Raw genomic sequence first — 12,631 nt, forward strand, 5'->3', positions numbered from 1 at the left:
CATTGATAAAACAAGCTGCAAAAGGGAAACATGTTCTTAGTTTAAATGGCTTGCAGATATCTCAAATATACTTCAACGTGGGCAAATAATTGTGTGTAGCAAAACTGTATCCAGCAGAGACCTGACAAGAGCATGGCGAGGTATGGCGGCATTTCTTGTGGAGGGTAAAAAATATGGCTTGATTATGCAGTTATGAAACTTCAAAAAGTAATAGCCTGAAAAATCATTATAGAGGAATGTTGCACAATGAATAAGAACATGTCTTTATGGAAAAGATTATAAATGCTTTTTGTGTGCATTAATCGTACGAGCAAAGAAAAAAAACAATTAGAATTTACTTCCAGTAAGACAAATCCCCTAAAGTCTTCAAAGTGGTTTAGATATACTTTTCCATACTCACCTTTCCACATTAATACTTTCAGTATGCCTGGATCTAAATATGAATGTGAATATGTAGTTAGTCCCTCCTTCTTTATCACTTTGACCTGCTGTTGATCTAATCCAACTTCAGTGTTCAGTTCAACACCCTTGGATGAGATCACTAAATGATAATACCCTCTTGAAAGAAAAAAGAACACTGTTGTCTCTTATTGCACTGAGGGATGGATTAGGATGAATAACTGACGACACAGGTATAAAACACCTCCCAATGCAAACACTCACTCCATAAAAATCTATTTATTCCACAACACATTACAAAGTTGCATTTAACATCTACAGACAATTTAAAGCCTACATAAAAAATGCAATCATGCCAAGTATATATATATATATATATATATATAAATATAATGATAAAAATCTTGGCACTTGGGGAAATGATTTTAAAAGCCATTTACTTGTAAAATAATATTAGAATAAATATAAAAATGTAACGCTTTCAGACTAAAACAGACGCGCACAGAAGAGGCTAAAGTGTTTATTAACAATAAAGGAAATGCAACAGAGTAGTCTTGAACACACAAAGCGAACAGGAATACGTAGGCAAAACACAGTCGTAGACACTAGAGGCAGTCCTAATAGTCGAAACCAGAAAGAGTATCAAAGTCCAAAAAGGGAGAGGCAAAATCGTAGTCAAGAAAACAATATATCAAAACCAGAAAATACAGATAGACAAAATGCTCGGAACACTCTGTGAACAGGGACGATACTTCACAAAGGACTTTTGGAAGGTGAGAGTTAATAAAGGGTCTAATGCAGGTGTACTAATCAAGTCTCAGGAGAGTTGGAGTTGTGATAGGTCGACCAGGTGGTTGGAGGAGTCATGTGACAGACAGAAGAATTCTGGGAAGTGGAGTTTTTGGGTTCAGGACATAGAGTCTATTCACTAGAAGACGTGACAAAAAGCCATTAATACAATAGGTACTGATTTTATGTACATCTGAGTATCGTTTTAACCCTTGCCAAAACATGTAGCATGTCTTAATCTGTTAATACTCCTGAAATCTTGTTCTGGAATACTATTATCATACTTGATGTATTTAGTATCATTTAAATTAATACATTTCCACATTTAGGTGGTGTATATAGTCATTTTTTTCCAAACATATATTTGTGTTAATAATCAAACATGCTACTTGTGTTAAAGGAACACTAGGTGAGAATTGGTATTTTTACTCCAGTTTTTAAGTTACATAGTGCAGTTTCTGTGATGATGAGACCAGAGTAACAAGGACAGAGGCTTTATTACAAGTCTGTGGATCATCACAATGAATTCAAAGCTGTAATCTTAAGGTAAAATACTACACAGTGTTGCTTTAAACAAGATAACTGAAGATAAAATTAAGGAAAGTGTTTTATTTAAAAGGATACATCAGGGCTGCTTGAAACAAATCTTAAAAAAAATAGCATTAAAGGAGAAAAAAAAGAATAGTTCTGATGTAATTACCATGACTGTAGCATTTATTTAATTATTATTATTATTTTATTTATTTATTTTATTTTTTTGTTGTTTTGAACATGTGTGGCCCATTTCTATTCAGGGAAGTTTAACACTGTAAAAGAGAGGTGGTTATTCATTTATTTATAACAATGTGGGTGCTTTTTCTGGAAACATTATTGTTTATTCTTATTAGTGCTTAGCAGCTGAAATACACCTGGCTGTTGTAGTGTAGTGAGTAACTTTGCTGATTTCAACATGGAAGTCCAAGATTCAGTTCCCTGCTGAGGTAAGCCCCCCACACTTCACAAATAAGTGTACTTGGGCATGACTCGTAACACTAGTCAATCTGCAAGTCTACTAGTCAAGCTTTGGTCTAATGCATTAGCAGGTGTACACTTGTAATTACATATTAGAGACTACTTCAGCTGTCCAAAGTATATATATAAAAATTAAGCTGCCGATTCTGAACCGATCTAGACTTTGCATAGTGTTGTACTGTGTATTGCTGCTCTACAGCTGTGTGTCCCGTGGTGTGTTTTCTGAAGTGCTGGGCAGTATTCTCCGCAGGAAATTAGAGGGGTTGAAGCTCTGGAAGGTGGTCTGTATGGCCCTCCATGCTCTCTGTGTCGGTAAAGGTGTTTGTGACACTTCTCCAGAGGACTGCGCAGGCCCTGGCTGTTGTGTGTGTTCAGAGAGTCTACTCGGATTCCTCCATCGTCTTCCAGACTGCCTGCTCCTTTGTGATTGCCCAGAGCGGGATTGTGCAGGTCCATTCTGGGTACTGTAGGCATAAAAAGAATACGGTGCTCACAGGACACTCAATGAAGTCTCTATAGGCTGTAACTGTGGGATATACACTATGCGGCAGCTAACTAAAAGTGCACCTATATGGTAAGTTGAGATTTTAAATGAATAATGACAATATTAGTGAGTGTAATGGCCAGGTGGTGTAGTTTTCTGATATTGTCATTACCAAAACACAACTATGAATCAGCAAAATGTTAACTTTACAGAGGAAGGATTGAACAATTTTAACTTTAAAATTAAAATCAATGGAGGCATCCATCCATCCATTATCTGTAGCCGCTTATCCAATTGTAGGGTCGCGGGGGGTCCAGAGCCTACCTGGAATCATTGGGCGCAAGGCGGGAATACACCCTGGAGGGGACGCCAGTCCTTCACAGGGCAACACAGACACATTCACTCACACCTACGGACACTTTCGAGTCGCCAATCCACCTGCAACGTGTGTTTTTGGACTGTGGGAGGAAACCGGAGCACCCAGAGGAAACCCACGCGGACACGGGGAGAACACACCAACTCCTCACAGACAGTCACCCGGAGCGGGAATCAAACCCCCAACCTCCAGGCCCCTGGAGCTGTGTGACTGCGACACTACCTATTGCGCCACCGTGCCGCCCTCAATGGAGGCATGTTCCAAGTAAATCTGTACCATTCTTGTTGGTCCATTTATCAGTATTTTTAGGTTCGGTTCCAGCAGCAACCATATACTTCCTAGGATGTGATAGAGATTCTCACCTTGGTCTAACAATGTTCCCACCCAGCCAGTAAAGAAGACAGTGATGCACATATATATACTGATCCTGAAAACACATACATAGTATATTTTCAGTATAGCCCTTCAGAGGACAACAGTGAAAACACTAATTTTAAATATAAATTTCATATACCATAAACCATTACAGTTTACCTATCAGGCTTAACTGAATGCAGATTTCTGCAGAGTATAAACAGCATTGGTACATGTGATTTTATATGATTTTACATTTTACATGTAGCTCTATACAGAAAGATTATTAAACAGGATTTAGAATTTTTTTGTGTTTTTTTTTATAAAACACATATATCTTGGTTGATGGCTTACATCCATGACAATGGGAGAATTGTGGACATTTGATCTATTTTTGGAGAGAGAATATTATTTAAACATAGTTAATACTGTGAGGGGGTGTTCATGCATGTTAGTATGACAGAGGAAATTGTGGGTAAACTGTCTCACTAGGTTTTGCACCATCATCATTCGATGTTTGCGCAGGTCCTGAACTGCCAGGTGAACTTCAGGAAGAATGCCTCGCACACAGAGCTGCATCAACCACAGCAAGGTTACAAAGCTTCCAGAACGGCCAACACCTGCACTACACGCACACACACATTTACACACACATGCACGCACACACACACACATACACATACACACACACACACACACACACACACACACACACACAAACATGTTCCATTCAAAATTAGCATATATATGTGACATTTTGACACAGATCAGAAAGGTGGTTATGGAGTCAAAATAGGGTCAAAACTTTAGAGAACAATAAGTAGAATCGATAACTGACAAATAATATTTCAAAAAGGAAAGGACTATTTTATTAGTTAATTTTTTAATTTTAATATTAGGAGTTTTACAACTGGTTTGTAAACAGAATATTTCAGTATATATATATTACATTATTATCATTCATTCATCATTATCTGTAACCACTTGTCCAGTTCAGGGTCACAGTGGGTCCAGAGCCTCTCTGGAATCACTGGGCACAAGGCAAGAACACACCCTGGAGGGGGCACCAGTCCTTCGCACGGTTATTACTATTATTAACAGTGAAACCAACAGTAAGACATTCTTTTTGAAGTATATAAATAAAAACTGTGTTTTTTCAGACCTGCAGTGCACTACGGTGTGTCGTAGGCGTGATGCATTGTCCAGGTGTTTTCTGATGAGCTCAGTGAATGCGCAGAGAGAGGCAGGGTCTTTTGGAACACCTTGGTCCGGCCAGCCAGGATAATGATAATGTGTTACACGCCGCTCTGTGGCGCTGCCATTCTGCAACAAATAGTAGTTGAATATAGTGTATATTTATATCCACAGATCAGTCATAACGTTTTAGTTCTACAATTACAGACTGTAGTCCATCTGTTGCTCTGCTACAAAGTACCTCTACAGGGTGGACCAACAAAGTAGTGATTTGTAATAATGTGGACAGTGAGACACATTATTATACTGCTGTGTCTGATCCACATGCACCAGCCCACCATACACTACCACGCCACTACAAATCATGTCTGCTCTGTAAAGGTCCCGTCCTGGTCCTGACCAGTCTTATATGTCAGTGGAGCTGAGAAAATGGACATTGATTGTAAAAACAAAGAGGTGGTCATAATATTATGGCTGATTGGTGTATCTGTACATAGCATAACCATTCCACTGGTTATTATTTACCTGTCGTAGATGGAGGGTGGTGATGTAGCTATCTGGACCATATTGACGGGAACGAGTGGTTACTTGAACTGTACCATAACAGCCTGTGCCTTTCTCAGGAGGCCAGTACTGATTACAAAGAGTCTGGGCACATAAACAAGTGCAGGATACATCAATAAACAAGTTTTAAATATTAACGACATACATACCTAAACTTTCAGACGACTACTGAGCTAAAGTTTGGCCTGGATATTCAGGTTTGTGAGCATATATGTGCACATATATGTTTACTTTTGAAAACAGGCCAGGGACCTGAATCAAAGGCCTGGATTTGTAGACCTCTACAGGAATCCAATCTATCATCAATGATGTTTCAAATTTCACTTGTGGTATCACACTACACCTTGCCGTTTTCTGTAAGTGCCGTCAGCATGATGATGACCTGAACGTTTTGCTCCCAGACCATTCGCCAGAAATCATCCATAGTTGAGGGCATGGGAGCCTGGGTACAGATGAAGTCATGTTCTGAACAGCCACCCTACACATCCAGGTAGCAAACACACAAACACAGTCATTAAAACACAATCCTGAAATGTTCCTTTTTCAAGATAGCTTTCATTATTTAAAACCAAACTGAATATCACACAGCTCCAGGGACCTGGAGGTTGTGGGTTCAAGTCCTGCTCCGGGTGACTTGATGTGTTCTCCCCGTGTCCATGTGGGTTTCCTCCAGGTGTCCTGGTATCCTCCCACGGCCCAAAACACACATTGGTAGGTGGATTGGGGATTAAAAAAAGTTTCCCTAGGTGTGAGTGCATGTGTAAGTGTGTGTCACCCTGCGAAGCACTGGTGCCCTCTCCAGGGTGTGTTCCTGCCTTGCACCCAGTTATATAGGCCTGAGTATGCTTATATAAAATATATATATATATATATATATATATAATTTTTTTTTTTTTTTTTTTTTTTTCTATTTTTCTATTTTTTTTTTTTTGGGCGGCACGGTGGCGCAGCAGGTAGTGTTGCAGTCACACAGCTCCAGGGACCTGGAGGTTGTGAGTTCGATTCCTGCTCCGGGTGACAGCCTGTGAGGAGTTGGTGTGTTGTCCGTGTGGGTTTCCTCTGGGTGCTCTGGTTTCCTCCCACAGTCCAAAAACACACGTGGGTAGGTGGATTGGTGACTCAAAATTGTCCGTAGGTGTGAGTGTGTCTGTGTTGCCCTGTGAAGGACTGGCGCCCCCTCCAGGGTGTATTCCCACCTTGCGCCCAATGATTCCAGGTAGGCTCTGGACCCACCGCGACCCTGAACTGGATAAGCGGTTACAGATAATGAATGAATATATATATATATATATTTTTTATTATCTTTTCAAAATATAATAATTTACTCTCTAAAATATTATCAATAGATATAAAGCAATGTATCCTTGACAAACGTAGATTATAATTAAAGCAGGAATACAACATTTAATAAAAATAAAAATGTATTTATAATCATTTTAACATTTTAAATTATTTAGTACAAATTTTCTGCCACTAGGTGTCAGTATAATGGCCCAGAGACATGAAAAAGACTGGGGAAAATGACTGAATGCTCCTCTAAATCCCAAAGTCACAAGCTTTAAAACGGCTGTACTCACTGGCACATAGCTAGCATTGATGTAGTCTGAGTGTGGTTGAAATTCCAGCAGAGACAACTTGACCCTGCAGTGATCATCTGCAACAAAACCAAACACAGGAACACCACAGAGTTAGAACCAAGTTAGAATCAGGTTTGTTAGTTCACTGGTGTTGATTATAATGTGATCACAACAGTAACTACTTCAACTTGATATTACAGATGTTAGAGGGAGTAAAACATTTGCTGGTTTTCTTGATATTTTGCATACAATCTACTGAATGCAAAACTGACTGCATACTTTGAATATGAAAACTTGTGTTACACAGTTACAGTATCTGTTGGGCATTCCTGTTTTAATTAGGCGAGTTATGTAAAGGAAGACAATTTAATATCCACTTTTTAGACTTAATCTTATGCACAGAGAGTTAAACTACATGGGAAGTAGTGTGGCTGTTTGTATTAAGGAAAGACAAACTAATATGAAGTAGGCCAAGGAAAGAAAGCACTCACAGGGCAAGATGTAAGGGTATCTGTTTTTTTCTTTGTTGGCTTCCAGCTCTCCTGCCCTACATGTAAAATCTTGGCCAATGTCACTGAGCTCCTGTAAACACATGCAGAAAAACATATGGACAATGACAGTGACAATACTATACTAAACACGGTTATGAAATCAAAGTGTCCATGCTTAAAAAGCTAATGTTCAATTCTCCCCCTTTTTTGCTAGTCAGACTGAAGCTGAAGTTTCTACTTCTAGTGATAAAATAAAAGTCAGCTTACATTACTGTACAAACTGTACATACTGTACAAATAGTACTGTAGGTACTATTCTTAAATATTCCTGTCAGCTACTGTACTTCATATGTTTCACAGTTTCAAATAATTAGTAAGAACTATAAAAGCTCTGAGTAAAGTTTTTTTTTGTGCTGGAAAAATAATTTTCAGAATAATTAATTTGTGGAGCAGAATAATTCTGAGATTAAATTCAGAATACTTTGCGGCACATATAGTGAGACAGACACAACCTTTTGCAGTGTAATTGAGTAATGCTGTGTGTTGTTGAAGTAAAATCATATGTCATTACAGTCAGTGGCTGTAGTGACAGGTTTAGTTGTCATATCATGTGGATAGAAGCATGTAATTAATAATTCTGTTCACTTCAATTCACTTCACACAGACTGCTTCTTTCACAACACACTCAATGCTGCAGAGACTGGGAGTCTGTCTAAATATTATAATACATAATAACCCAAACAGTATTCCTCTAAATATTCTGACTTTATTCTCGGAATTATTTTACTCGTATTTTTTCAGATTTTAATCTCATATTATTTCTAATTTTGCTCTCTGAATCTTTTTGACTTTATTCTCAGAATATTTAAAAACTTCATCTATGTGAAAAGGCTAATCGCAGAGAAACTTCTCAAATTTACTTGAAATTTTCAATTGAAAATAAGAACAAATCCTCTACAGGATCATACTTTAGCACAATTTAAGGCACACTTACTGTTAGTTTGATGAATATAACAGTGGGAAAAAATTATGTGGTCTTTATTATTGTGATACCACATTTATTTTTAACAGTGTCAATTTGTTAAATCCTACAAATAAACAACAATTGTGCAAATTAAGTTTTCTTTATATATGTTTTTTAATATGCTCTCCATATGCTCCGCTGTCCTTCCATGGTCCAAACACACTGTTTGGAATGTGGACTGGCTACTCAAGTGTCCCTAAGTGTGAGTGAAGGACCCTGTGAAGGACTGGCGGTCCCTCCAGGGTGTGTTCCTGCCTTGCGCGCAGTGATTCCGGCTAGTCTCCAGACCCACCGCGACCCTGAACTAGATGAGTGGTTACAGCCAATGAAGGAATGAATGACTGCTCTCCATGTACCTCTCTGACAATGCCTCAAATTTCTGTGAGAGTTTCTATTCCATTTTATTTTATTTATGCATTTTTTAAAAATAAGTCATTCTATGTTTCAAATGTCTGATTCCTGTTGCTACCATTTTGTTTACACATCACTAATAGGTTGTATTAGCTTCCATTACACAAGACTCATTGCTACAATGTAAATATTAAAAGCAAACATTTTACTAAATATCAAGTCATTTGTGGTTAAATGTATTACATAGGCTCAGCTGTAGCTCTTAATAATTTAGTATTTTTCTTGTGCCAAAATATCCAGTGGAGTTTATGTCAAACCCTCTGGTACATGAATGTGAGTGCCCTATATTAATATTGTGCAGTGTGTATGAGTCAGGTTAAAAAAAAATAAGACACACACCTCAAATTCTCTGCGGTATCCTGCATTGTTGTTGGCTGCAAGATTCTGACAGCACTCCTGGAACTTCTGTAGAATGTGTGATCTTGGATATGTACTTATCCTACAAATCACACACACACACACACACACACAGACACACTAGTTGATTCTCAGCACCTACACTTTAAAATCCTTCTAAGTTGCCTAGTTAAATTTACTTATTTCATAGACTTGTATTACTACATGGATTCATTAGCTTGATGGTATTTATTATTATGACACAGTTATGATTCATTATTATTATGGGTGATCAGTATACTTCTGTGTCCAATATACAACCTGTGCTGGTTTTTCTGGTGACTAACTATGTTGATGTATACTGGATTTTCTACAGGGTGTGCAGATGGCCCAGTTATCCATCGCTGGAAGTCATGATTAAGTCTGAATGTCTTTGTGAATGTGTAAGTGGGAAATGACTGGAGAAGGATAATATTTATTAATATTTGCAAATGTGCACAATGTCCTTCACTAACATCAAGGAACTATATTTATATTGGTTAGGATTAGGGTCAGGGTTCAGTGCCAAATTCAGTGCCTTTACCTCATAATGGATTAACTTCTAACTGGCTCTTGCAGGTTTACCCTTTACTTCAAGTTGTCATTTCAAGTCCTAAATGTTGTAATTGTGAAGTGAAGCCCAAGGCTAGTGTGTCTCCTTTTCCTTTTGGACAGCAAGCTGACTGAGGTCATTTAGTTGCAAGTCATATTCTGTCATTTGGAAGTCTGAAAAAGAAAAAACATTTCATCAGTTCAGTTAATAATCAATAACCCCAGAAATACGAGTGTGGTGTATAGTGAATGAAAGGGCCATTTAATTTTATCACACGGATAAAGGGACAGTATTTTCTACTGTTTGGGGTTTAATATATATATAAACCTGTGGGTTGGTACATGGACTTGTGATCACAAAAAGCAAAAAGACAAGAAGAGCACCCAACATACAAACAAACAAACAAAAAAACAAGTAATCTTTATGGATTCATCTAATTCTGGTGACCCCAAGTTTTGGTTGTTTTTGTGGGTTTTTTTTTTTTTTTTTTTTTTTTTTTTTGGTGGGGGGCTGGTGGGTTTTGCTCTACTCTACACAATTTGGAGTGGTTTCCCAAGTCCTGGACTACACAGCATACTTTATTGTGATTTTCCATTGAAAGTATATAGTCCCCCCTATATAAATCCTACTACTCAAAGTTACCTATTAGTTTATGAATAGAACTAGATTTGCTAGATAAGAAAACACACTAAAATGTACAAGGTTTCTCAACAACACAATCAATATCATCTTGACATTTATGCCCATCTAGAAACACAATAGTTCATTCATTCATTGTCTGTAACTGCTTCTCCAGTTCAGGGTTGCAGTGGGTCCGGAGCGCACCCGGAATCATTGGGCGCAAGGCGGGAACACACCCTGGAGGGGGCACCAGTCCTCCACAAGGTGACACACACTCACACATTCACTGACACCTAGGGACAGTTTTGACCATGGGAGGAAACCAGAGCATCAGGAAGAATCTCACACGAACAACCCACACCCTCCAGCTCCCTGGATCTGTGTGACTAGACACTAGTCTTACTAGATACTTCAGTTATTCAGTTGTGAGAAAAATGTATAAATACATAAATAAATGAAGAAATAAAACCATGTAATATGAGAGCATGATTCCTGGTATAAAACAAGTTCACATTAGCCAAACTGTTGGTAAATTATGTTCAGTCAAACATTATGTATATGCTTAAAAGCTTTCATGGAAAAAAGAAATGGAAAAGCATGTATGGTGTATTTAATTTGCTACAAGATGTGCCATAAGTGAAAAAAGCATTCAGTAACAGAGATAAATGATTTATCTTTGAAACTTCATTGTTCCAAAGACAGCTTCAAATGGGCAGATTCACACAGCTATGGTTTCTTAAGTCACAAACATATGGGAAAAAAATCTCTATTAACTTTCACAGCCGTGCTTTCACAGTTGTAGGTGAGCATAAGAGGGATGAGTAAAAGAGCAAGGTGGGGATTCACTGCATTTTCATATTAAATTAAAGTGATTGTATTAAGTATAAGATTGGGTTATGGTATATCTTTAATAAATTCTAAATGTGTAACTTTGATGAACAGAGATTAGTATTTTGTTGTTTTATTTATAACTTGAGGGGGATTTTAATGTAGAGAAGGTTGAGAACCTCAGAGAGCACCTTGTTCCGTTTGAAAGCTGTAATAGTCATGTTATTTGAATATGACTTCATGGTCCTCTCCACACCTCAGCTGCAAGTCCCAACAACTGTCATCTTTTTGTTAAGCTATGGATTGCTTAAAGGTGTTCCTTTAAAATCATGTGCTACTCCCAGCACAAATACAAATGTACATATATATATATATATATATATATGTATATATATGTATATATATATATATATATATGTATACTAAAAGCCTGTAAAATTAATGTACGAAAAATTTTTGATATTTAATTTCTACACATCTTCCTTGTTTAATTAAAATGTAATCCTTGTTTAATTCTTTAAAATCTACACATTCATATCTTTCTTGTTTAATTCAATTGTTTTATTTGTAAATCTGTAAAGCCCCTTTCATGGACATGTGGAATCAGTGGGAAAGTAAAGAAAATTACCTTAACCTTTTCCATTTTAGCTCTTAACCCAAGAAAGCCGATGGTAATAACCAATGTTTCAACTCAAGGAAAACTTATTATTAATATATTTAATTAAAAACAATCAAATCTACATAGAAACTTAGTTTTTTTTACCTCTTTCTTCTTTTAGAAATCCTTTGTCAGCACTGAAAAGTTTAGTCGATAGTTTTTAAACGTGTTTTGATGTTGGTAAAGGGGAGAGTCTGAGTGAAAATACACATACCGGTTCAACCTGTTTAACCAAAAGAAGTCTCTCTCTCTCTCTCTCTCTCTCTCTCTCTCTCTCTCTCTCTCTCTCTCTCCTACTCCCTCCCCACCTACCTACCACCATGCTACTACAATAATACTACACCTAATATACTAATGTACTTTAATAGTATACAATTGTTATAACTGTATCATTATTGTTACAGTGATAGTAACTGTCAAAAACCAACAAATTGTAACGGTGTGAAACATCGCAAATAAAAAAATAAAAGTAGTGAGTTCTAAATGTACTCTGACTTCTATATAACATCAAACATATGCAATCCATATTTAAAATTATTAGACTGATATTTACAGGGATATCCTCACTTGCCCTAACCCAAATGTCAGATATCCCACAATAATAAACAATAATCCAATGAATTAATGAAATACACAGATTATTATTTTGAGTCAATTTTGATCACCTTTGTGGATTAGTTGCAGCTCTAGATGAAGTGCATATTTGGGAATAACTAAACATCATGTTTGAGAAAAAAGGAATAACTGAACTGAAGAGAATGATGATGAAAATTATGAATTTACAGGAGGGAAAAATACAGAAATTAGTACAACAAACAATAAGAAGCTGATCAAGAAAGACTGGAAAGAACAGATGAAGATGAAGGAAAACTGAGGGGGAAAAAAGTCCAGAGGCTGTGAAAGTCATGAATAAGAGAAGCAG

General features: G+C 37.2%; 1 protein-coding gene across 1 annotated transcript; it reads right to left on the bottom strand.

Moving 5' to 3' along the window:
• Positions 1–977: 977 nt before the first annotated feature.
• On the bottom strand, positions 978–11,938 carry LOC136666456 (receptor-type tyrosine-protein phosphatase V-like). Its single transcript, XM_066644636.1, has 11 exons — positions 11,815–11,938; positions 9,594–9,775; positions 9,014–9,113; positions 7,240–7,330; positions 6,749–6,825; positions 5,515–5,649; positions 5,133–5,255; positions 4,576–4,736; positions 3,903–4,038; positions 3,422–3,486; positions 978–2,663 (listed from the first exon to the last, which is right to left on the bottom strand). The coding sequence occupies exons 2-11, from the start codon at positions 9,596–9,598 to the stop codon at positions 2,393–2,395; spliced, it is 1,164 nt and encodes a 387-aa protein (XP_066500733.1). The 5' UTR covers positions 9,599–9,775; positions 11,815–11,938; the 3' UTR covers positions 978–2,392.
• Positions 11,939–12,631: the final 693 nt, after the last annotated feature.

This window comes from Hoplias malabaricus, chromosome 14 (genome assembly GCF_029633855.1).
Source record: "Hoplias malabaricus isolate fHopMal1 chromosome 14, fHopMal1.hap1, whole genome shotgun sequence".
NCBI classification, from domain to species: domain Eukaryota; kingdom Metazoa; phylum Chordata; class Actinopteri; order Characiformes; family Erythrinidae; genus Hoplias; species Hoplias malabaricus.

Excerpts from the sequence above, each read along its gene's own strand:
- LOC136666456 (XM_066644636.1), bottom strand. Across the intron at positions 7,331-9,013 it reads GATACCGCAGAGAATTTGAG|GAGCTCAGTGACATTGGCCA; the intron begins GTGTGTGTCTTA and ends ATGTGTTTACAG. Across the intron at positions 5,650-6,748 it reads TCAATGCTAGCTATGTGCCA|GGTGGCTGTTCAGAACATGA; the intron begins GTGAGTACAGCC and ends CTGGATGTGTAG.